The 25,863-nt window shown below is 36.5% G+C and overlaps 3 protein-coding genes and 1 long non-coding RNA gene across 10 annotated transcripts; 2 read left to right on the forward strand and 2 right to left on the reverse strand.

The window, feature by feature from the left end:
- The first annotated feature begins 199 nt into the window (after positions 1–199).
- On the forward strand, positions 200–8,531 carry LOC121729498 (folylpolyglutamate synthase, mitochondrial-like). Of its 2 annotated transcripts, XM_042118021.1 has the most exons (8): positions 200–590; positions 715–795; positions 984–1,091; positions 1,825–2,004; positions 2,732–2,868; positions 3,377–3,557; positions 3,738–4,138; positions 8,056–8,531. In XM_042118021.1, the coding sequence occupies exons 1-8, from the start codon at positions 510–512 to the stop codon at positions 8,423–8,425; spliced, it is 1,539 nt and encodes a 512-aa protein (XP_041973955.1). In that variant the 5' UTR covers positions 200–509; the 3' UTR covers positions 8,426–8,531. The 2 variants fall into 2 exon arrangements, with proteins under 2 accessions (XP_041973955.1, XP_041973956.1); XM_042118022.1 differs by lacking the exon at positions 200–590 and having other exon boundaries at positions 731–799.
- Positions 5,392–7,282, reverse strand: LOC121729497 (putative RNA polymerase II subunit B1 CTD phosphatase RPAP2). The gene has a single exon (XM_042118020.1). It carries the CDS (start codon positions 7,188–7,190, stop codon positions 5,457–5,459), a length of 1,734 nt encoding a protein of 577 aa, XP_041973954.1. The 5' UTR covers positions 7,191–7,282; the 3' UTR covers positions 5,392–5,456.
- A 1,098-nt stretch (positions 8,532–9,629) lies between the features above and the next one.
- LOC121729417 lies at positions 9,630–24,302 on the reverse strand. Its single transcript, XR_006035963.1, has 3 exons — positions 23,810–24,302; positions 20,924–20,931; positions 9,630–9,640 (listed from the first exon to the last, which is right to left on the reverse strand). It is a non-coding gene; the product is annotated as an uncharacterized LOC121729417 (long non-coding RNA).
- Positions 12,210–22,654, forward strand: LOC121729413. 6 transcript variants are annotated; one of them, XM_042117924.1, is made up of 8 exons: positions 12,210–12,353; positions 13,216–13,289; positions 14,516–14,661; positions 17,207–17,292; positions 19,670–19,750; positions 20,215–20,342; positions 20,832–20,927; positions 22,012–22,654. In XM_042117924.1, exons 3-8 carry the CDS (start codon positions 14,527–14,529, stop codon positions 22,470–22,472), a joined length of 987 nt encoding a protein of 328 aa, XP_041973858.1. In that variant the 5' UTR covers positions 12,210–12,353; positions 13,216–13,289; positions 14,516–14,526; the 3' UTR covers positions 22,473–22,654. The 6 variants fall into 6 exon arrangements, with proteins under 6 accessions (XP_041973858.1, XP_041973861.1, XP_041973862.1 ...); XM_042117927.1 differs by having other exon boundaries at positions 12,210–12,345; XM_042117928.1 differs by having other exon boundaries at positions 12,210–12,337.
- Positions 24,303–25,863: the final 1,561 nt, after the last annotated feature.

Below are 25,863 nucleotides of genomic sequence, written 5' to 3' on the forward strand. Positions count from 1 at the left end.
AAAATATATTAAAATTTCTACTCTCAACATAATATTATCTTAATAAAATATTAGTTATATTTTTGAGGTACTGATTTGACAACCATCACCTATTTCATTTAAAAAAAAAACAGCTGATTTTAACATGACTTTGACAGCCGGAATATATGTCAAATTCACATGTTTCATGTTTGATGTTTGTTATGTTTTAGTTTTTAGGTTATGTTTATAACTTACCTACTTGATATTTCCTGATTTATGTAGTTCTGATTCAGACTGATTCTGAATGATTTAAACAACAATAATAAAGTGGGTCAAATGTCGTACAGATAAAGATAAATCGTAAGAAATTAATAATTGTTAGTAAAACGTTTTACAAATTACACTACGTTTACGCATGTAAAATGTTACGACATAATAATATGAAAACCGAGGTCATTTTTTGCCATTAAGAACCTTTCATTTAAAGTGTACGTAGTATTTCTTAGTAGTCTGGGCCTTTAATTTGTAAATTATCGGACAGTTTACCTATGCTTATTTTAGAACGTTCATGCGCTGCAATAGCTAGACGTTTTAGTATTAGAATGGCATCTACAAAATATTCGTATGAGGTAAGTTGCTTATTAAAATATACCTTAATGACATTTAAAAGATAAGAACTACGCTACAACTGCTAATGTAATAAGTAGTTACCTTTTATAGTATTTTTGTTATATTCAGTATATTTTATTACAGGATGCTGTTCAGAAGCTAAATACTTTGCAATCTAATAAATCTACAATTCAGCAGATTAGGAAAGATTTAAAAAGCGGCAAAGTAAGTTAGTTTACATTGAATTACAAATTATACTGCTAAATTTGTATTGTGTGGATTACAGGCAAGTTGAAAACAGAAAGAGCCTAAAAATAATAATCATTATCCATCCATTTGCTTGATAAAATATTTAATACATACCTATCAATATTTATTGCAAAAAGGCTTGATCAAAGTTGTCGTCATTGCAGAAATGCACAAATTTAGAAGACATGGAGAACTACCTTCTCCGCACAGGAATTACATTGCCCATGTTAGACAAATTGTCTGTCATACATGTCGCTGGAACAAAAGGAAAGGTATGTAATGTTTTAATCAAACCCAGCAGGTTTAGCATCACCACCATAGAAAGGTTTATTCTTACAGTAAAGTAGACAAAGAGATTGAATAACAAAAGAAATTTGACAGTTTGTCTGCAAAAAATGTCAGCGTTTCATACTGTGGCCATGCTATAGGTAGAGAATTCAAACTCAAACTCAACTCAAAAATTTTTATTCAGAATAAATTTTTTCAAATATTCTCTGAACGTCGGGGCTACACAGATGCCTACCACCGGTTTAATTTAGTGACCCAGTCTATTATCACAATATTATTAATATATTTTATAATTATTATTATAAATGTTTGCTGATTTTGACTAATGTTTTTCTATATCCTAGCTACTTTTCCATATTTTCCTAGTGACTTGGGAAGACATTGAGATAGTGATCATTATAATATTATCAGTAGTTACTTAAGTATCCATCATCAAAATATGATGATGGATACTTCTTTCGTTTCCACTTACATAGGGCGAATTTAATACTAAGTAACTTTCACGCGAAAAATATACATTCTCATAACCTTGATGAGTGGCAGTCTTCCATGATCTGTTTTTCGCGTAACTTTCTGCCGCGCACTGTAAAACTCTGGAATGAGCAGTATTTTCAGACTAATACGACCAGGAAACTTTCAAGAAGAGAATTGCTTTCCATCAGGTGACCCGTTAGCTCGTGTGCCCCCTTTTTATATAAAAAAAAAAAACATTTTCAGGGATCAACGAGTGCGATGTGCGAGTCTATCCTGCGCGCGCACGGGTTCCGCACGGGGTTCTACTCGTCGCCGCACCTGGTGGCGGTGCGCGAGCGCGTGCGGCTCTGCGGAACCCCGATACACGAGCACATGTTCGCGCAATACTTCCATGAGGTGTATGAGGCTCTGTATAATACACAGGTGAGTGCAATGATGCACAGTAATCGCATGAATTATGTAGTGTGCGGTGTGCCTGACTGACGGCAGCGGCAACAAACGCCTGTGTTAGATAATGTATTCTTAAATCCATAAGCAAATTATGCAAAAAATCGCCGCGCTGCCTGCTTTGTTCGAGGCAGAATGCCAATGGGTAAATGTGGACATTTGTACCCATAACGACTTACCGCGAATAGACCATGATATATCACTGTTGGCAGTTGGACACGTCTTTATGTCACCCATAATAGCCCATTATATATTATGACTGATTAATGCTCAACCTAACAACCCGCCCTAAGTAGCGGGTTCATAAAATTTAATGTACTTGCTCGGGTTTCCACCCACCACACATTTCCACCACTGCAACTTCTGTGCTACCAAGTGCCATGGATCAACAGTGGTGACCAACCACGAAAACCCTTTGATTAACAAACACAACGCGAATTGAGTATTACTCAGGCGCGGTCGCATCCTGAAATTTGGGGGGGGGGGGGGTCACTCACTAGTCACTACGATAATATATATTTTTTTATCTGCGCCCTCGAACGGTTCTGGGTTGACAGCTGTCTAAGGGCGGGCGTAGTGGTGGTTAGGGGATAGCCAGAAATTCCCTTTTATTATTTGGAAAGATTTTGAGATTTCACGTCCCCTGTGAACCCCCCCCCCCCCCCTCGGACCGCGCCTGGTATTACTAGACAGTTGTTTGCAGAGGTTCAAGGACGATATGCCAAAGTACTTCGCTTTCCTCACGGTGCTGGCGTTCCACGTGTTCCTGCGGGAGAAGGTGGACGTCGCCGTCGTCGAGGTTGGCATCGGCGGCATCGTCGACTATACTAATGTCTTGAGGTTACTATTACTACAAATCGTTTATTGTGCGGTAACCACTAAGGCTGAAGAGTGAAGTCTCGAGACTCGAAACCAGTGGGTAGCGGGCGGGAGCGGCGTGACGGTGCGTGACAATGTATAGGTTTATCTATACCTAAGCCGCCTAAGCGCTGCGCCGCTCCCGCCCCGTTGCCCGCTGGTTTCAAGATTGAGTCATACCGTGCATTTTTAAAATTATCATTCAAGTTCTTTCTTACGACCCAAAGTATATAAATACCCATTTAGCGTAAAGCTTCAGCAGTTTAAACGTAAATAGTTGTACCATATTGCTGATATAGGTACAAATGTATAACCGAAATACAGAGTCAAAACCACAGTGTGTTATCCTGAGCATGATCCTTAGGATTCTGGCATAAAGTTTGTCAGAACTCAGAAGTATATACCTGTACGGATTGAATAGTTTATTCAAATCCATTCAGTGTAACTCGGAGTTACAAAGTTACAAAATATAAACTATATATTTTTTCAGGAAAGTACCAATAGTGGGCATCACTTCTTTAGGGCTCGACCACACGTCGATCCTCGGCAACACCCTAGCTGAGATCGCCGCGGCCAAGGCGGGCATCATGAAGCCCAACTGTGAGGCGTACACGGTCAATCAATCGCCTGAAGCGATGCGCGTATTGGAAAAAGTCGCTACTGACGTAAAGGTATATTCACGTTGTATTTTCCGCACTGAGCGTAACTACACAACAGCGAAGCCACGCTATCACGTCTTGTAGCATTGATGTGCTGTGTAGCGTAGTTTCGCTGCCCCGTAGTGCAGTTTAGATCATATAATTTCAAACAAATAATGAACTATTTTGAATCACATGTTCTTTATCTTTTAGTGCTCTCTAAAAATTGTTCCTGAATACAATTCATATTCCTTCCAAAACGGTCTCAGACATGACATAGCATTAGAGGCATATCAAATGAATGCATCTTTAGCAGTACAATTAGCACATGCTTGGATGAGGGTAGCAAGAGAAAACAAAACAAACCATAGACAAGAAACCAATGGAAATGAAATTATTAATGGAAATTCAAACACAGATCTGAATAAAGCTACAAGTATCGACAATGGGCTTGTGCAAACTCTAACAAAGGAAACAGTAATTGGTTTAAGAGACTGTAAATGGCCTGGAAGGTTCCATGTCATACACACAGACTCAGCTGACTTCTATCTAGATGGCGCACACACTAAAGAGTCAATTGAAATATGTGCTGAGTGGTTTGAACAAAATAACAGGTAATTTTACTGTTTTATACTTCATCATACATTATTGCCATTTATTTACTCTTACAAGCAAGAAATACTTTACTTAAATTATCCTACTAATATTATAAAGGCGAAAGTTTGTTTGGATGTATGGATGTATGGATGTTTGTTACTCTTTCACGCAAAAACTACTGAACGGATTTTAATGAAACTTTACAATAATATAGCATAAACATCAGAATAACACATAGGCTACAATTTTAACCGACTTTCAAAATGGGGGAGGTGTTATGTTCGTTTTCTTATGTTCAACGATAACTCCACCATTTGTTAACCGATTTTCAAAATTTTTCTTTTGGTATGTAGGGGTATCATCCCAATTTGGTATTATATTCACAAAAATGGTGATCTGATGAAGGATCCATAAGGGAAGATCCACATATTTCCCCATAAATTTTGAGGGAACTCCTCAAAATTTATGGGGAAATATGTGGTGACTTCGGTTTCGTGAGAAGTATTCTAAGCATATGCTACAAACAAGTAAGATTTTGCACCGAGGTATACCTGGTATACCGTGGTTCGGAAGGTGCTGAGAGAACTCCTGATTCTTTATAGATACAAGTTTGAGAGTTACAAGGAGGAAAGCATATGCTACTATGCAAATTACATTCATCATCATCATCATCACTACCATAATATTACACCATGCATCGTCCCATGATTATGAGCCTTTTCATAGTCTTTTAGATCGAGACTCGAGTTTGTCAAGCGTTAATTTAAAAAAATCTATACTTAATAGTATAAACCTGAAGAGTATCTTTGCTAGAATGCGCTAATCTCAGGAACTACAGGTCCGATTTAAAAACTTATTTCAGTGTTAGATATGTCATTTATCGAGTAAGGCTATAGGCTATATTATATTATCACGCTAAGACTAATATGACCGAAGAAACTCAGGAAAATGTGGTAAAAACGGGGAAAATATTAGAAAGGGTTTATCTCACGAACTACTGGAGCAATTTTTATAGCAATATTTGGCACTTATATAGAGTAGACCACGTGAAAGGAGTATTTACAGCTATTTTTATTCAAAAATGTACGTTTTCTGTGAAATTCCTAATTTACGCGGGCGAAGCCGCGCGGGACATCTAGTGCTAAATATTTAAGGGATGATTAAAAAAAGTTTAACTTATAAAAATAATTTATGCTGTCTTCATATATACGAAAATAAAAAGCTCAACTCAATATTTTGGGTCATCTAATAAATTATTAAATAATCCTGATTAACAGTAAAAATATTAACATTTATATTTTATTTTCAAATACATATTTCTACTTCACATAGCAATCAACCTACAGTGAGTTGTGTGTCATTAGCATCTAACAGTCTGTCAACATCAGTTAGCCAAATAATAAGTCTATCTAAGTAACCTCCGTCCTGCTGATAACTCAGTAAAAGCAATTGCATATGATTAAATGCTGTAGATTGTTCCAGCAAATGTTTTAATCTCGGGTCCCTCAAGGATAGCAGTTTAATAAAAATTATAGCTATAAGTGTCCATTGTACCGGCTTAAACATTATGTTGTTAGCTTTTAATTTAAATGTGTTTACTAGTATGCGAACATCGGAACTTATAGTCAGAGTCAATAGACCCAGGGACCTCAGTAAGTCTGGTAAAACTTTGTTTAGGTGCTGGCAAACTATTTTTCTCCTCAATGCATTCTGAGCATTCTTATCAACTAGAGGCAAATTTGGTGTAGCCTCCTCTTCATTTGTTTCGGCCTCGTCGGGTTCTATTTCTGGTATTTCTGTTTCCCCGGAAAAGAATGCCTTCACTTTCAACTGCATTTTCTTACTTTCCTCCTTTAGAATGGAATAACTCGGTAAAGGTTTAGTTTCCTTACTTAAAGTCTTGGAATCATACTGTCTGTCTTCTAGCTCCAGCATATTCAACTTTTTACATAAAGCCTGGTACTGGTCATACATATAGGAGTTGTATAGGAAAGTTTGTGAATAGTTGTTTAAGTACTCTTTGATACAGTCTCCCTTGTCAGCAACCATCTCCTTTACTTTGCTCTCCCCAAACAGATACAACAGTGTGTCAATTGTAAACCATTCTGCGAGGCATTTCTCCACTTCAATAATCAAAGTAGTGATGATCTTTTGCTTGGTTTGTGGTTCCTTCTTGGATGTTGCAGGTTTGTTGGCAGTCTCACTGCAAGGTGGATTTAATAGGATTGGATCAATTTTCTTCTCAGGTCTCTCTATGACTTCCCCGACAATGTTTAATGGATTGCGAACATTTTTCTTTGGTTGCTCTTTCTTACTTTCCATATTGGTATTTATTGACCCTTTATTATTATTTGTCATGTTATCAACTTTACACATTTTAGTCTGTATATCTTGTAAAGATTTATCTATTTCAGTATTTTCTAATTGAGGTGACAAGCTAGAACTTTTTGTTGTATCATTTTTCTGTTTTTTGTGTGAATTAATACCCTCATTGAAGTCTCCTAAGCTGGCATTTGCAAAATCATTAATAGATGTGAAATGATTTTCAGCCTGTAGATCAATTTTGGTGACACCTAAATCTACTTCTTGTCCTAAGCTACCTATTGTATCTACGGGTAACAAATTAAATGTTGGAATTTCTTCATACTCTCGGAACCACAGTGGACTAGTTAACAATTGTTTTTTTATATGCATGGCGGACTTGTAACAACTATTGCTACAGAAACTTTTTCTTGCTGTTATGTCGTATACTTTATTGGTTCTAATAGAAATTCTGTATTTCTGTTTGGGCACCTCGTTTTGTGTTATGGTCTTTTGACATAGAGGGTAACCACAGAGGTGCAAAATCGATCGTTCTTCAATTACATCTTCAAAGTGTGATTGATTTATATCTGGCAAACATTTGAGTAAATAATCTTCATTTACACAATTTTCTAGTAAACTTTCTACAATTTGTAGAGCTTTAGCGTTGCACTCGCGTTTTTTAATAATGGCTTGTCGTATTTGTTCCTTTGTCATATCTTCGATTTTTGTTGGCTTCCTTTTTGGCTTTTTTTGCGTTTCTTCCATTGTAATTTGTAAATCGTTACTTCTATTGACAAAAGCAGAAAAAATTGCTTTCGTAATTTGCAAATTTTTATTTTGTTTGTTCTAAAATCTAAATTCTAAAATTTGACAAACACGATATTTTGACATTTGGCTTGCTCTGTATTGTCTATGGGTAATTTTTTTTATTATTATTGCTTACTATAAACGCAAGATTCTATTGAGATAAATTATTTTACAATATATTACGTAGGTACATTTATTATTTATATAGGTATTTCAGTTTCTAAAAGTTGTACGCACTATTTATTAATATAATAAGTACCTATTAGTACGGGAGCCGTAGAACAAATTTTTTTGTGATTACTAAACTCTAACAAGCTATAATTTTGTGTGAGTTAAAGGGCCCATTCACGGCAGGACTGCACGGCAGTCCTGCAGTGAATGGGCCCTTTTAGCTTGTTAGTAATCACAAAAAAATTAGTTCTAGGGCTCCCTCACTATACAGGGTGTAACAAAAATAAGTGATAATATTTTAGGGTATGTACGTGTTCCTTGTAGAGAGTTCACTGTGAAAGTAGCAGCGCTGAAAGACCAAAATTTTTTTCACTTTTGTATGGGAAAACTCGTGACGCTCGGGCTTTTGCCCATACAAAAGATATATTTTTTTTCATCTTTCAGCGCTGCCACTTTCACAGTGAACTCTCTACAAGGAACAGGTACACACCCTAAAGTATTATCACTCATTTTTGTTATACCCCGTATAGTTTTACCCCTTCAAGAAAATTAATGTTTTCCTCGCGTACATAATAAAGAGCTTCATAAAAGTAAAATATTATGGATGATTGTACTAGAATATAGAATGATTAATATTTTATCACTTTTTCAGGTGTCGAGATAAAGTTTTGATTTTTAGTGCCACGGGCGATAGGGATGCCGAAGTTCTTTTGTCACCACTGCAAAAAATAAATTTCCGGGCAGTGTATTTTGTAATACCAACTGCATACAAATACACTTCTAAACAGAACGATAACTTTTCAATATTAGAAAATGATGAATTACTGCAAAGGTGTAAGAATCATGCTAACATATGGAAGAAAAATTATAACAATACTACTACACACATAATGGAATGTGTATCAGAGGTTATAATGCACTTGGATACAGAAAACTGCGATATTTCTGTATTGATTACTGGATCATTACATTTAGTGGGAGCTTCATTGGCAATCATAGACCCTAATTTGTGTCTTATATAAGAATAAATAAGCAGAAATAAAAATAGCAAAAAGATAATAGTAAGAATAAAAATGACTACAATATTATGTTATACTGTATCATAAATCTGGTAAAATAAATACTTAACAGATTTTTATTGACTTTCTCATGTTTTGTGCAATATGCTATGGGTTGTTTTCTTTTTAAATCTCCACCAGACGGCGTGACGGTACTCGGTTGACACTTCTAGATTTTCTATTGGTTCCCCACCGATCTGAAATTATCTGCAGGCTGGCATCACTGACTACATATTGGTTGTGTTTCTAAAAAATATCAGTGTACTGTCAAGTGTGACAAATCAAAATATCTTAAGCGCTTATTCCACTTGTCCTATTTAGAAGTCCTAGCTAGGATCCTACATAGGAGACTAATTAGTTCGCTTCTTATTCCACTTGTCCTAATTTAGTGACTAAATCAGTTGTCATTTTGGTCAGACGTCTTCTTAATGGCTCCAGTTCTATCAAAGCAACAAAAAATTGATCTTCTCATAGGCTTAGCTGTTGGCTCAATGAAAATAAAAATAAATAAAAGGCGAAAAAGATGGTTGAAAGAATTTTTGCTCCACGTAAAATTATGAATTATGAACTTTCTGAACCTCTTGGAACCAGCAGACTTAAGGGGGGTATTACATTATCATATATATATGATCATTTCTATGATCATATATAGGATCCAATATATATGATCATTTGATCATATCTGCGTATTACACTATCATATGTCATTGATTCTATTTTACGTCATATGTGGTTTCAATAGCCAATGGAGAGCGCTAACGCTGACAGGTATTGACGTCAGGGTTACTAGATCTCAGAGAATTCGATTTGTGAAAAGACATCGTCATTTTTAATATGGTTTGTTTTTTGTTATTTCAGCAAGATTATCCAAGTATATAATTAGAAAAATAATTACATTACATTATTTGAAACGTATTAACGAACAAGAAATTAAAAACTCTTTTTTATATTAAATAACTGGCAACACCTATTTCTATGACCGTATTGGATCCAATCTCTCAGCAAATGTCAAAAATCTTTGATCAAGGAAGAAATGAATCTTAAGTCTATAATATTATATTACGAGGGCTGCTATTTATGTATCCGGAACTGGCCACTTACAAGAACAATATTTAAAAAGTAATTACAACATTTGAAAATAGAACTCTTTGGTTGAAGAATACATTTTGTTTCATGTGACTGTCAATTATTTTTCCATTGTGGCGTCATTTTGAAAATTGCGTGTCTTCATTTGCCATGGATTTAACGCGTGAACATTTTCGTACAATGATTTACTACGATTTTCGGCGTGGGCTAAATCAACAACAGTGCTTTATTCAACTCACCGCAACTTTTGGAGATGAAGCACCATCAAAAACCACTGTTTATCACTGGTACAGTGAGTTTAATCGTGGGCGGTCTATGCTCACGGATGAAAATAAAGAAGGTCGCCCAAAAACAGCTGTTGTCCCACAAAATATAGATGCTGTGCGGGAACTAATAATGCGTGATCGTCATGTTACATATCGCGAGATAGAGGCGTCCTTAGGCATAAGTATGACGAGCATACATAAGATATTACACGAACATTTGGCTGTAAAAAAAAATATGTTCGCGTTGGATTCCGCACAACTTGACAATCGATCAAAAACGGGCTCGTGTCGATTGGTGCAAAAAAATTATAAAAAAATACAACCGTGGTACGTCAAAAGCCGTTTATAATATCTACACAGGTGATGAATCTTGGATCTATGCATATGACCCCGAAACTAAACAACAGTCAACGGTGTGGGTGTTCCAAGATGAAACCAACAAAAGTTACTCGTGCAAAAAGTACTTTGAAGCAAATGGTCGCCTGTTTTTTTGGAATTAATGGACATGTATCTACAGTGCCATTAGAGAATCGTAAAACGGTTAATTCTGAATGGTATACGACCATTTGTTTACCAGAAGTCTTTGAAGAAATAAGAAAGGACAACCGACAACGCAGAATCATATTACATCACGACAATGCTAGCTGTCACACCTCAGCTGAAACAACTCAGTTTTTGGAGGGTCAAAAGATCGAATTGACTGGTCATCCGCCGTACAGCCCTGATTTGGCACCTAACGATTTCTTTTTATTTCCATACGCGAAGAACAAATTACGTGGTCAACGTTTTTCGAGCCGCGAAGAGGCTGTTGATGCGTTCAAAATGCACGTTTTGGAGATACCTCAATCAGAATGGAAAAAGTGCTATGAAAATTGGTTCCAGCGTATGCAAAAGTGTGTCGATCATCGCGGCGAATATTTTGAAAAGCAATAAAACCATATTAAATGATATATGTTTGTTTCTTTTTTTAATTCCGGATACATAAATAGCAGCCCTCGTATCCAATATCATTGACTCAATGATCTCGGATCCAATATATATGATAATGTAATACCCCCCTAAGAAATTACCTACGAATGGATTCCAGGATCTTATAACATAATATAAATTGACTTTAATACAGATTTAGCAGTTCCCACTACAGATAAAAGGTTGAAACCATCTAACAACACTGATTTAGTCATTCAGGAGCCACATTTTTTTCCGATTTAGGATCCTAGCTTTCTAAATGTTATTCCACTTGACTAAATTTTTTAGGATCCTAGCTAGGACTTCCTAAATAGGACAAGTGGAATAAGCGCTTTAAACCTAAGCGATTAGGCCAGTATACTGGTAATAGTTTAGGAACACGCTGACATGATGTTCATATTGGTAAAACATTGGCCGTTAAATAACCGTCATCGTGCACAAGTGCAGGTAAGATGTTGTCAAAACCAAAATTTGGTGTGAATATCGATAAATAGGGCTATTTCTTCCGTGAGTTTTAACTAAACATCGTTATAATAACTTTATTATCCTATTCATTGGAATATCATTGTGTCTTTTTCAAATTGAAATGTATCAAGTTTTACATTCTTTTGCATGAAGGTATAATACTATTGGAGGGAGCCTTATATTTTGACAGTTGATAATGTTACTCTTTCTTACTAACGATGCAGTAAGTTGAGTGAAAGAGAAAGCTCATATCGGTGTGTAAACGTCAAAAGCCTGTAATGTTATGTCCTACCGAGTAGAACATAGCAAAGGAGTCGGTCGGCATATTTCATGTTTTAAAAGTGCTAATAAAAGTGCTTAGTGAACGTTAAATGCAATATCTTGTTGGGTTTTGTGGTTCCGCTAAATAATAAACCATAAAAACGGCCAAGGAATGCCTCAAACACGTGGATTTAACATAACATACGTAAGTTTTCAACAACGTTTTTTGGGCTTATCAATCGGTATTTTTTGTAAGTTAAAAAGAAAATTTATAAGTTTAATAATCGCTTAATCATGCTGTTTATGCCATTAGTGATAAAAATGTCACATCAAGTAATAATTTGGCTACAAATATGGCATACATTTTTACGTGTGCTTTAGGGATGCACCTTGCTTGAAGTATAAATTTATATCGATAAAAATATTGTCATGGACTAAATGTTTTTTTTTTCAGGATTTGAAAATGCTTCAAAATAGACGACGAACAGAAATATTTAGACGCAAGTTTCATGCAAGTTTTTAATCCTTACCTACTCCCTTATGAAGGCATCACAATATTGGGATTATACCTTCATGGTCAAACGACCGGGACGAATTTAAAAAAAAAACATGTCTATGTCAAACCGTCAGCATATTGATGGCATATTGTCACCAGTCACTGTCATAAGTCATTTGTGAAGGAAATATTTTCAAATTGCTATTGTTGACCTTTATTACCAATTTATTACTTTCATTTTATTATTTCCAAAAAATTGCACGCTGATTGATAAAAAAGGACTATTCTTCCAACATCTGCAAGTCTTCTCTTGCTTCTATCTAATAAATTAAAGTGTGCAAGTGTGTGTGTGTGTGTGTGTGTATACAAAACTTTATCTTATTAAAACTCTTGAATTCAGAAAATATTTACTTTCCAATAGGAATTATCACTGATAACTACAAGTGCTCCTTATAATTAGTGATGGGACTCGAATCAAAATTGAGTATTCGAATCCATTCGAATCACCACGAAAATAATCGAATCGTGATTCGAATCAACCTTTGATTCGAATAAACTGTTGATTCGAATCAAATCTTTAATTCGAATAGATTGTTGATTCAAATCAAATTCTTATTCGAATCACGATTTAAATCAATAATCATACAGAAATACATAACTACAATGAAATGAAGCTGTCCATTTATCATTCTGTCTGTGTCTGCTACGCTTTCACGCATAAACCACTGAATCGTTTTCGATAGGAGTTAGTATAGACCTTTGGAAAGGACATAAGCTACTTCTTTTATTCCACTGCTGGGAACTATATCACGTGTAGCCAACGAGTGCGGAAAGCTAGCACCTTACGGCCGTTTTCAATAACGTATCTACAGTTAAAGATATTTAGCTATCCTTGATCAACAGAAAGCTGATTCTATCTATCCGTAATTTGCGTTTCACAATCAACGATAGGCCCAATGAGAGCTCGCATCTCTATAATCGCACTGAACATTACCTTATATGGTACTAATCTTTCGTGGGGCGTTGCATTGACGTGATTCGAATCAGCTCGTGGAATCGAATCAGCTTGTGAATTCGAATCAGATCGTGGATTCGAATCAACTCGACAATTCAAATCAATTTAAAAACTGACTCGAATCGAGATATATATGTCATGATTTGAATCATTCGAATCAAATGTGATTCGAGTCCCATCACTACTTGTAATATAGGACAGTGGCGTCGGTAAATAAATATTGGAAATGAAGTCGTGTGGTGTCAATTTATGATACACAAAATTATTCATGTAAGTAAATTATTTATTATAACTAAAACCAAATTTCCATATTCAGGAGACATTTTACCAAAAAGCAGAATATGATCATAAAACGAATATTATGTTTCAAAATTAATATTTTATATTTTGTCTACATTCTACAATACATTTTTTTTTTAATATCACAAAACATCTTTCAATATATTATGTTATAATGATAAATAGAAAGTTATAATTATAGTTTTTATAACTTTCTGTTTATATCTATAACTAATACACATACTCAGGTTAAGATTTGCTTTATTCTATAATAGTGATATATTGTAACTGGCAGTGTGCAGTCGAATAATATTATTATTCTCAAATTCGCAAGAGAGCAACATGAAGTATATAACTGCTTCTCATTTTCTTGACTTGTTTGATGGAATCATGTCCCAATTGATATGTAATGTATACTTTACACTACAATAATCAGTCATTGTTTCTGAGATAGTTGATATATACAAATGGACAGTACTAATGATAATATTTATGATTGTTAAACAATGTCTGAATACACAATATTTGTAGAAGTATAGTGTCTTAACTAAATTGATAACTAATTCAGCATAAAATATGTAATTTATAAGATGAATCCAGACTTCCATAACATATAACATAATATTCTCTATCTACTCTATTGCAACAAATTTTATGTTTATCGGGCGGGAACAGTAAATTTTTCCGGGATAAAAAGTATCCTATGTCCTTTCCCGGGAATCGAAGTATACCCAACCCAGCAATTCGGTTAAGCGATTTGGGTGCAAAGAGGTGACAGACAGAAAGACACACTTTCGCATTTATAATGTTAGTATGCATATTGAATGCAATATATTCCCTACTAAAAGCCAGTCCACACGGCGCGTTGCGTCGACGCAGCACTGCCGTTTGGCGCATAGCCATCACAGCGTTATTACTAAGCCGGCACGTCAACACGCCCTCGCGCTTTGTCTCGGGGGCTGCTGTCCGTCATTTGTGGGTTGCGACGACGCAGCGCGCTTTGGTTATTTGTATGTAAAACAACGCAACGGCAGCGCTGCGTCGACGCAACGCGCCGTGTGGACTGGCTTGGGTGGGTCGCACCAACTTACATTAACTATAACAAAATGTCAAATCAATTGTCATATCTCTGGTTAAAGTCAATATTTGACGATAACCGTAACCGCTCAATTTTCGTAGTTAATATTGACATAGGCTTACAGTTATAACATTTGTAGCCAGTGGCAAGATGCACATGTGGATGTGGTTTGGCTTCGACCTGGGGGAGTTTCTCTTCTCCGGGCTGTACGTGACGACGCGCTGGGCGTTCGCGCTCACCTGGATAGCGCTATTTGTTGTTGCGCTGCTGTTCGAGGGCTCCAAGGTATACAATAAAATAATAATACTGTTATAATTTATGAAAACGGCAAAATCTGTTTCTAATATTAAAAATGCACTAAAGTCGTGGCAAAATTTCAAGCTGACTGTTTAAGCTCTTTTAGGGTGGGTTGCACCAACTTACTTCAACTATAACTGTAACTTTAACTATAACTTATGCAAAATGTCAAATGGACGCCATATTTTTAACGATAACCTTGAGCTCGACAAGGCTTTATGTGAACGTGGCGAAAATAGGAACTAACGCTGTCATCATACAAAAACGCCATTTTTGAGAGTTCTCCTTTACCAGCAGCGCCCTCGCCCACGTTCATTTAAAGCCTTGTCGGACCAGCTGTCATCTGTCAAATTCTGTAGCCAAAGTTAAGGTTAAAGTTAGCCTTAACTATAACCATAACTTTGACCATAACTGTAACTATAACCACGCCTCTGGTGCAAGTGATGCAACCCACCCTTAGACGTGGGTCTACATATTATTGTGTAGTAAATATAAAATGTTTACAAAAAAAATCGCTATTTGTGATTTGCGTCGCGTCGCAAACTGAATGAGCTGACCCTTATAAAAATACGCTATCATTGCGGGTGTTGCTTTTCATCAGGCGATCCTTTTGCTCGTTCATTCCCTCTTAGGTTACAGATTACTAAATAGTTACTATGTGACCTAGGTCATTAAGAAATGCCATTATCACGACAGACGAAAAGCGTTTGAGGAATAGTGGCGAAGACTCAGACCAAATAAAAAGCGAAGTACGGTCGTCAGAAAACATACTGCACTTTCTTTACCCAAAAAGTACTTAAAAATGTCTGGACATCACCAAATTATATCTAATATTATGACAATACCTGTCCTGTAAACCGTGAACGAATTAATTATTGCGATTATCCATGGCTAACTTTGAAGTAGCTTTTATACTTATGTGACTATGTGTGTTTAACAAGGCAAGTACCTGGATGACCGAGCTTTGCTCGGTATAGCAAACACTCATGACTTCGTGTTACTTAACAACGCCGTCTGCTGGAATAGCTTTAACTGTTGTTGTGTCGTTAAAACAATTAGTTGCTAACAAAATAGTATTATTATTCGCCAATAGATGTCAGGAAGAGTCATATTTTTCAGTTTATCGATTATTATCGATAAAACACGAATAAAAAGACATTTTCTAAAAATGATTCCTAGCTAGATCGATTTATCGCCCCCGAAACCCCCTATATACTAAATTTCATGAGAATCGTTGGAGCCGATTCCGAGATTCCAAATATATATATATATATATATATATATATATATATATATATATATATATATATACAAGAATTGCTCGTTTAAAGATATGAGATAAGATTTGCCGTGAATAATGTGAAATAATTTAACCTTGTCAAGAGAATGTCGTTACTATTTATTAAACACCTAATGGAAATTGTACCTATCGGGTGTTACGTATTATGTGGGCGGGAAGTCGTACATTCACTTTGACCCGGTTATTGCCACTATGATCATAGGTTGCCCTTGGTCAAGTTTTAGGCCTATCTGCAGTGCCGAATTTATATTTTTTTGAGTATAGGCCACATTATTTACCCCGCCCCATGTACGAAATCTACCGGCCTCCTAGGATGCTGATTGCTGGCTGAGTCCCTAGGCCGCGGCCTATACGGCCTATTTATAAATCTGGGTCTGCCTATCTGGATCACTTCTCGAGTCCTTCGTATGCGAATGTATAATAATAATTTTCACGTTATAACGTGATTTTTTTTGTACCTCAATCCTCATTAGGTAGAATAACCCAGATTGGAGGTCATAAAGGGCCGGGCATTATATTAGGACTCAAAGCTCTTAATATGGGCAGCCACTAGATATCAATTAAGAGTTGATTTTTCTCTCTGGTAAGCAAAAGCTTTAACTGAGAGAAAAGTAAACTCTTTCGGGCAAACCGACGCGTCAGTATCGCGGGACGCGGGACAAGAGCATCTGCAATGTGAAACAGGTGTCCACACCTGCGCGACTGCGATGAGAAACCGTAGATTATTCTCGCTCTGCCGACGCGAACGTCCCGCGTTGCAGACGCTCCCTCTTCGCAGTCGCTTCGGTCGAGTAGGTTTGGCCGAATTTATTTGTAAAAAAAAAGAATAATGAACTGTAATAATTTTATGTTAAGCTGAATGTGTAGAATGTAGATAGAATCTAGAAGTAGGACTAAAAAATATATTAAATATATTTTTTAGTCCTACTACTATTCTATCTATCTAAATTTTGTGACCTTATGTGTAGAGACTCTAAACAGTGATGTAATCAAAACAATATTTCTTTTTCAATTTTGCACGCTATTGTCATAGCAAAATATGCCGCACTGTAACAATAACTGTAACAACCCATGTAACCATGTTTTTGAGCAAATAAATATGATTATGTATGGCATAAGTACCTATGGCAGTCAAGAATTAAAGGCTAAAATATTCCAATCAAATGGTAATTTAAGTGATAATATACTTGTAACTGTAAGTTATCCAGTAAGAATATTTTGTAACTTTTCTAGGTGTACCTGGCTCGTGTGCAACGGGATGCTTACAGGATGTTACGCCCATTTCGCTCTGATGAGAGGAGGAACTTGCTGTGCGAACGGTTAGTAGAGCTACTGGCTACATATACAGCTGTCTACAGATCATGCTATTTCGAACCAAATATAAATCCTGTAGGGTTCAAGGTTCTCTTTAGGATCCTTAAGGGGACACAACTTAACTTAGCTAATTGTATGAGACCCGCTTGTGGGTTGTGACTCACTCATGAGTCATGAGTCATGAGTCTAGATATATATTGTGTCACGCAGAGGATCCTAAAGGAAACAATTAGGCCAAAATGGCCTAACTGGTTCCTTTAGTTAGCATAACCATGATTGCGAACTGCGAAGATATCTAACGTGCACATTAATAATTGACGTCGATCGGGAAACCACAGACAAATATGCTTCTCTGCACGTTCGCATTTCTTGCATTACTCGGGCAACTGCCAAGGTAGAGGCCGCATTTTTAACGCAAGAAGCTTTAAGCGCAAAGAGGAATTACGAAGGGTAAAGGCTCCTCAGTCCTCTCTCTTCTCTTTGCACTAATAACAGAGCCAGCTGCAGCTAGAGTCGAATGTTTTACCCAATATACCAAAATTTCATAGCATACCATGTCAATTAGAATAAGATTATGAACATCGTATGCGTCGCGAATTTTTTTATTGACGCTCATTATATATTTTGAATGTTGTTGTTGGCATGTGTGATGTGCGGTCTGTTATCGCGGCTTTAGATTGTGCGAATGGGGCTGATCACTGTTGTTGATAGATCTGCTGTTGTTTATTTTGTGGAAATAACAATAAAACTACAAAATTCTAAATCTCTCAAGGTCTCTTGTTCACTTTGACAAGCTAAAGTACATATTAACTTCTTGAAACGGCTTTTAGGTCCATACCTCTTTGGTTTAAAAAATACCTTGTTTTTATTATGAGTAAGAGACATAATATTGTTATTTTAACATTAGGTATTACTTATTAGCTATAGCTAATAATGTTAAAAATATTATACAATATCTGTTAACTGTTAGGACTTAGGCCTACTAGCGCCCGTCTGGGTTATAATTTAAAACCCAGACATGCGCTAGTAGGACTAAAACATATTATTGTATATTTTAGCAAGATTTTAGTTACATAGTTTAAAATAGGCATCTCAGTTTTAAATTAAGAGATCATAGATTTATTTTATGAGATTGGATGACAAATTGACCAATACAGTTCGATTCGATGTACATGCTAATGAATATATTGGCCGACCGTTACGAAACTTATAGTCACAAAATATCTATGGACTTAGGACTATGCCACAATACTAATAGCTCTATACTGTCGGGTGTAGCAACTATTTTTAAATGTCTTGCACACGTTTCTATACAGGCTACACACAGAACTAATAGCACGGAACTAATAGTTTAGAATTATTTTACCTCCGCGCTTGTGATAATAATCCTTAAGTCGTCGGCATAGAGACGCAGTCGGAGGTAAAGAAATCTCTGAACCACGGTCATAATAATATAAGTATTAAGTATACATTAATATTGATAATATTATTGTCTGAGTCAGTAGATATGGCATGCTTTCAATGTCTCTATATGATAATGTTCACTCGCCCAAGTACTCAATTTATTAACACCCTTGTAAAACTCATGCCTACAATCTACATACTAATTTAAGCTAACAAATAACAATCAGACATCAGTGCTGAAGTGTATACGAACAAAATTTTCAGGGACCTTTAGGTTCTAAGAGATAGCGCACTCAAAAAATACAAAGCCGAAATCGGTTTGCTTTTTATGTAGAGATCGCGAGTGGTAGTTTTTGTATGTTTAGATCACTCCATCGTTTAGTATTAAACTTAATTATGCAATGAGTTTAATTGCATAAAAATTAAGTAATCAAATATACCTACATCGTTACAAGTTGAAGACAGGATATATAACTATATCTTATTTCGGGTGAAGCGTGAACAATGTGATTCGGTTGAAAGTCATTCATTCGTTCAGTATTATCTAATAGCCAATAAAAATTCGCTCGATATGAAGATATTATCGAATAATTGAAAAAAGGCGTATAGTCACATGATTATTTTTTATCCTTTCCTATACCTAAATGTTACTTTTGAAAAACAATTTTTATACCTCTATTATACACACGCATCATGCGTACTGACTGACTTCTAAAATAAACTATTTAGTCATCTGTGGTAAAGGTATGGGTAGGCACTAGGCGTGTATAGCTGTGTGCGTGCGTGGAAATTGTAGAGGTGCGAGCGAGCTATGCGAGCGTAAAGTGTACATAGGTGTGAGCGTGCTGCGTGCGTGTATACCGTATACGTGCGAGAGCGTGCGTGCATTTTTTTATATATGTATTTATGCATGTATTGGGTAAAGAGTGCGTTTGTATTCTATTTGCTCCCTACTAATAAACATAAATATATTTACAGAGAGCAGCAGACAGTAAGAGCTACAAACAGTCGCACGGGCAGTCCTATGCCGGTCACAAGATGGGCTTCCTTTCGCATAAGGTATTTTTTATTGTAGCAGCACTAGCTGCTTCGTTCATACTATGTATTTGAATCTCGCGTAGCCGCGGCAGCAGAGCTACACCACACGACAAAATTATTATGGAACGTAGAATGTCGCGTCGCGTACTTGGTGCCTACCACCGCCTATACCCATTAATGTCGGCAATAGTGCGGTCTAGCTAGATCGTATTTTTTAACTCTTAAGCTTTAGCAACACGAAGATATCCCATATTGAATGGTACTTTTACTAGAAAGGAAGTAGTTGTAACCTTATATGCTGGTCACACGTTGCAACATAGTGTCGCCATAGGCAGATTTCGGGCTTACTTTATTCGGTCGAGTTATGTAAAATAAATTTAAGTCGTGATCTGTTGGCTGCGTTTGACATAACCCATAAAAACACGAAATGAATCCATAAATTTTCTGATAGTACCACCACAAATGAATAGTCACTGTACCCCCAGGACGCTGGTGAACACGCACCAGACGGCGGTGTTCACGCTGCACAACGCGGTGGGATACCTGCTCATGCTGTGCGTCATGCTCTACAACGTACACCTCATACTCGCCGTCGTGCTGGGCATGATGCTTGGTGAGTTTTCATTCCAACTTTGAAATCGGTCAGCACAGCTGGAACGGGAGTTATCTATACTAATATTATTAATGCGAAAGTATGTCTGTAACCTCTTCACAGCCAAATCGCTGAAAAGATTTGGCTGGGCATGAAGATACTTCAAGTCCCGGGAAAGGACATAGGATACTTTTTATTCTGGAAATATGTACGTTATATACGGTTCCCTCGCGATAATCTTATTTTGGCGCAACGAAGTTGCGGGCCACATCTAGTTAGAGTTAGAGTAGTTTCACTGGCGCTCGCAACTCGGTTGCGCCAAAAGTGTTTTATCGCCCAGGAACCGTACATTTTTTCGGGATCAAAAGTATCTTATGTCCTTTCCCGGGACTTAATACCTATAATAAATTTCAGCAAAATTGTTTCAGCGGTTTGGGCGTGAAGAGGTAGACAGACAGACATACTTTCATATATATAATAATATAAACTTATACTTGTATGACGTTGCAGGGTACTTCCTGTTCGGCACGCAGCTGACGCTGCTCCGCATGCAGTGTGTCGGCCGCCGGCGCGTCGTCGTCTGCACGCCGGAGTGCGACGACACAGGTAACTACACTCATTTGTTCGGTGACCGCAACAACAATAGAATAACAATAGATTTCCAAGAATCCGCAATCGAAGGATATCTGGCTTCTTAAGAGGTTGGAGGCCTTTAAGTCTATGCATGTTTCTTTCGCACACTTTAGCTATGGGTCTTAACGGCTTGTCGGTTTCGTGCTTGGCTCGAGGGGTATAATTATTATATTCGTCTATCGTGAGAGACTAGCTTTAACATTAGGAGCCTGCATGTAGTGTCCCACAGGCCACAAGTAGAGGTATACTGTACTTTCCAAGACAAAACTAGCCTGTAGGTTAAATTCAGAGGCGAAACTACCACCATACAAAAATTTTACGTCAACGAAAAACACGTACATCATTTGAAATCTCGCAGAAATTGTTACTAGTATATCGCGTACAATATAATCCATCGCTGCCCCCAGACCGATGTCACAGAGAGAAGTGTAAGTGGTCGGAGTGCGACGGCAAGCTGTGCAAGCAGCTCGAGGCGCTAGAGATGCAGCACAATCTCGCCACGCTGCGCACACACATATAAACGTACTGCCTTATGTTTAGTACACTAGCTTTTGATTCTATTCCTAGAGGGGAAAAGTAGTTATCGTCTGTAGCTTAATAGTGTAGCTATAGTATATTGTTGGTCTAGCAACACTCTTATTACGGCCTATATAGAGTAGCAGATATCATTAGAGACAATAGTCTCTCTAGTAGATCTTTTTTTTTGGTAAATAAGTCCACAATTTTATGGAACTTATACAGTGAGTTTATACTCCGTAGTCCGTGCTAAGTAACACATAAACTCACTGTTATTTTAAGTTATCTATAGGGCCTATGAGTCTTATATCTAAGACTCATAGGCCCGTATAAATAGCTAGTACTCAAGATGCATCTCGGTCTCAAGACACGGTTCAGGCTCTGTGATTGGTTGGCTGTCAAAATTTCGACCAATTACAGAGCCGAATCGCGTTTTGAGACCGGGTCGCATCTTAAGTACTGACAATTTATACGGGCTTTAAAGTAGTGTAGTCCAGCTTACAGCTTTTATAAGGCAATTCATAAAAGTTTTTTTTTGTAGCGGAGAACTCAACGCCGCCGCTTCTGAACTCGACGCAGGCGCTGGACTCCGATATATTCGCGTGTCAAACGCGAACCTGCATACAGCCGTCGCACTACTTCCGCGCCTCCACGTCACAAGATGACGGCAGCCAGTCTTGTCAGTATGGCGCCAAAGCCTGCCCGTCCAAAGTTGCCAGAGCGAAAAATTTACAATCGAGTTGCCATAAGGAAGGTCCGAGCGTGGAGGACTCGACGCTTCTGCAACCGGAGCGCGGTTGTTGTAAGGAGCCCCCACCAGAGCGAACGCCTAAACCAAAGTGCTGTAAATCTAGTCAAGTTAATACAACTATACTGGTGCATGAGAGTGAAGGACAAGGACGTAATGAGGAGGAGAGACTGGAGACTCGCGAGGAGAGTCCGCAGATAAGTTGTTGCAACAAGTTGAGTGATAGTCAGGAACAGATTGTGCATGTGGACTAGACGATGTTGATAAGACTTGAGACAAATTGAAATGTGATGTTTTTAATGAGTATTAGTCATACCGAAACACTGGTGACGCGTTATTAATAAAGTAATTTAATATTTAGCTTTATTAAAAATATATTCGGCACGCTATGCAGCCGAAATCCCAGCTCTTGTAAGTATTAAATTCAGTTAAATTTTGAATCGTTTTAATATAAACGCAGCCCTGCTTCCTGTCTCGGTGTGAACTGATAAGAGACTTATATTTTTATACTGTTGACGAATTATTGTTATTTCGAATATTACATCAGCAGTGTTAGATGCTGATGGAAGAGTGTTTATACAAAGTGTGACGGTGGAGTAACATAAAGAGCCATTGCTGTGATTATAGAACTCTATCCAGGTTATACCCATTAGGCGCTTTGCAGACGACGGGGCGGGGCGGGCCGGTCAATTTCACCGCATATATTATATTACCAACGCACACGGCGGGCAAAAAGACCGCGCCGCAGGTGCCCGCCGTGGATCACACGAACCAGTTTACATGCAGTAACGCAGACGGTGTGCTTTGTGTACGCGGCGCGGGCAGCCGCAGACATCGACGGGCGTACGCGGCGAAATTGACCGGCCCGCCCCGCCCCGTCGTCTGCAAAGCGCCTTAAAATTGCCAATAATGTTAAGGCTAGCGTTCTCTTGAGACACAAAAGTCTGAAGATCTATTGCAATACAAAACACATGAAGAAGTGTCTTGAATAAATGCTCGCCCGCACATAATATCCTTTATGTTTTAAAGTTACTTTATTGAATGTTACAAAATAAATTCCCACCATTTCATTCATAATGATAATATTATGTTTGAGTATATACCAATTTTATGTTAGTTGAAAACTATACTTTATAATAGAAAATAATATATAGTTTACGTTTTAGTTAACCATAGAAGCCTTTATAAACTTTGTTAAAGCAATAATTTACATAGATTATAATTACTGTTATTACTTATTATGATTTGTTAGTGCCAAATATTATACATATCAATTAATTGTATTCTCTTTTTAACTGACTTTCAAAATGGAGGTTTGTTTGGTTATATTTTTTATACTTTAGCAAAAAAAACTTATAACTTTCTCTGTGAAAAATAACAATATATCAGGAGAAAAAAACAAGGTCTTTTTCAGTTTATTTATTTTAGAACATTTAAATTAAACAATATTAAAATATATCTTAACCTAACTTAATAACATATAAATGTATTAAAATAATCACATTAATAAATTGGGCGCGGTCAGATTATTATTTGAGATTCGGCGTCATAAGTATTGTCACATAAAAATCCTTTAGCATTACCAGTCGACATGAGTTCCTTAATTAAATCCTTTGAATTGCTGACTTCATGTTCTATGAAATACAATTAGGTCAAGGTTATTGAGATGACCATATTTTAGCAATGTTCTTAATTAAGTGTTCCATTTTTAATGGCCGTTTTCTGAGGTAATAGACAAACCCCCCGTCAAAAATCTTCAGAAAACGGGCATACATAAATCGACCATAATATTATAAAATTGAATAATGTTGTCATGATGTTCACAAATTTATATTTTGATACAAATAAAAACTAATAAAATTATTGTATAGAAAATAAAATGGACCTATTAATTCCAACCGCACCCAAAACCTGCGAGGTTGATTTTTAAAATAATAAATATGGCCGTATTTGTCACAAAATATTATTCAAGGAATATTTAAAAAAGGTATATTATAGGCGATATCTTACGAGCTAGTATGTTTGTAACCGACTTATATATATAACTAGCTGTTGCCCGCGACTTCGTCCGCGTTAGCATAGTAGATCACATCCCAAGTATTATTTATTGTACAACAATATTCAATGTACAGAATTGACTTTCCTACGATTTTATTATATAAGTCTAGATGTTCCGCGCGGCTTCGCTTGCGTAATTTAGGAATTTCACACCGTACAATTTTCGGCAAAAAAATAGCCTATGTCCCTTTACGTGGTCTTTTCTTCATGTTTGCCAAATAACATAAAAATTGCTCCAGTAGTTCTTAAGATAATAAGCAAGTTCATATAACTTGCCCCGTTTTTTCCACATTGTCCTCTATTTTTTCGCTCCTATTAGTCTAATCGTGATAAAATATAACCTATAGCCTTTCTCGATAAATGGGCTATCTAACATTGAAAGAATTTTTCAAATCGGACCAGTAGTTCCTGAGATTAGCGCGCCCAAATAAGCCCTTTCATATAATTTCCCCCCTTTTTTTTCACATTTTCCTCTATTTCTTCGCTCCTATTAGTCTTAGCGTGATGAAATATAGCTTATAGCCTTTCTCGATCAATGGGCTATCTAACACTGAAAGAAGTTTTCAAATCGGACCAGTAGTTCCTGAGATTAGCGCGTTCAAATAAGCCCTTTCAAATAATTTCCCCCCGTTTTTTCCACACTTTTCTCTATTTCTTCGCTCCTATTAGTATCAGCGTGATAAAATATAGCCTATAGCCTTCCTCGATAAATGGGCTATCAAACACTGAAAGAATTTTTCAAATCGGACCAGTAGTTCCTGGGATTAGCGCGTTCAAACAAACAAACTAACAAACTCTTCCGCTTTATAATATTAGTATAGATGCTTATGGTTTCTGTCAACTTCTAAATCAGGAAAATAATAATTTTAAATGCAATTTCAACAATATCGATGGTAAATTGCTTTACAAAACTCTCTCTATCTCTGCTTTTAATTACTTCAGTTGTGTCTAATAATCACAAGCCACAACTAAAATACTTTTTGAAAAAATTTACTCCTGGATGGAACAATAAAAATTTTAAAGGCCATTTTTCTAATTTTCATGTCAGTGTTACACATTTTAATCAAAACCGGAATAAAAGTTAAAAGATAATTTATGTAATCAGATAGCAAAGTAATCTTCAAAAAGAACATTATAATACTGAGTTGTAAAGTTGTTTTTACAACAATATAAGACATACACATAGTACAGTCCTATTCCATAGTCACCCAGTGAATAAAGAAGTTACAGATTTAAAATGTCAATAAATATAATATAATAAAGAAATCACAGGCTAAAAACCGTACATAAACTTAAACAAGACTTTCAATCACATTTAATTTAACTTAGCACAAAATAAAAGCTACTTTGTCCATTATTTTTAAGGCTTATATTTCAACTCAGATTACATTCTATTCGTTCATTTAAATCAGGTTCTTTATCCTCAATAAATGTGTGCAAGTTGACTTGAAATAAGCCTTTAGACACTACAAATAATAATTATTATTATTTTAACAAAAAAACACGCAGAAGTTAACTAGGCACCTCATTCTAAGAAAACTCTATACAGTGTGTTTGGTCAGGTACTAGCGATATTTTAAGCACTCA

This window comes from Aricia agestis, chromosome 8, assembly GCF_905147365.1.
Source record: "Aricia agestis chromosome 8, ilAriAges1.1, whole genome shotgun sequence".
Taxonomy (NCBI): domain Eukaryota; kingdom Metazoa; phylum Arthropoda; class Insecta; order Lepidoptera; family Lycaenidae; genus Aricia; species Aricia agestis.

Coding starts and splice junctions, on each gene's coding strand:
- LOC121729498 (XM_042118021.1), top strand. CDS start 510: ATGCTTATTTTAGAACGTTCATGCGCTGCAATAGCTAGACGTTTTAGT. Junction 1,092..1,824: donor TCGCTGGAACAAAAGGAAAG/GTATGTAATGTT, acceptor AAACATTTTCAG/GGATCAACGAGTGCGATGTG. Junction 2,005..2,731: donor AGGCTCTGTATAATACACAG/GTGAGTGCAATG, acceptor AGTTGTTTGCAG/AGGTTCAAGGACGATATGCC.
- LOC121729497 (XM_042118020.1), bottom strand. CDS start 7,190: ATGGAAGAAACGCAAAAAAAGCCAAAAAGGAAGCCAACAAAAATCGAA.
- LOC121729413 (XM_042117924.1), top strand. CDS start 14,527: ATGCACATGTGGATGTGGTTTGGCTTCGACCTGGGGGAGTTTCTCTTC. Junction 14,662..17,206: donor TGCTGTTCGAGGGCTCCAAG/GTATACAATAAA, acceptor TAACTTTTCTAG/GTGTACCTGGCTCGTGTGCA. Junction 20,928..22,011: donor GCCGGAGTGCGACGACACAG/GTAACTACACTC, acceptor TTTTTTTTGTAG/CGGAGAACTCAACGCCGCCG.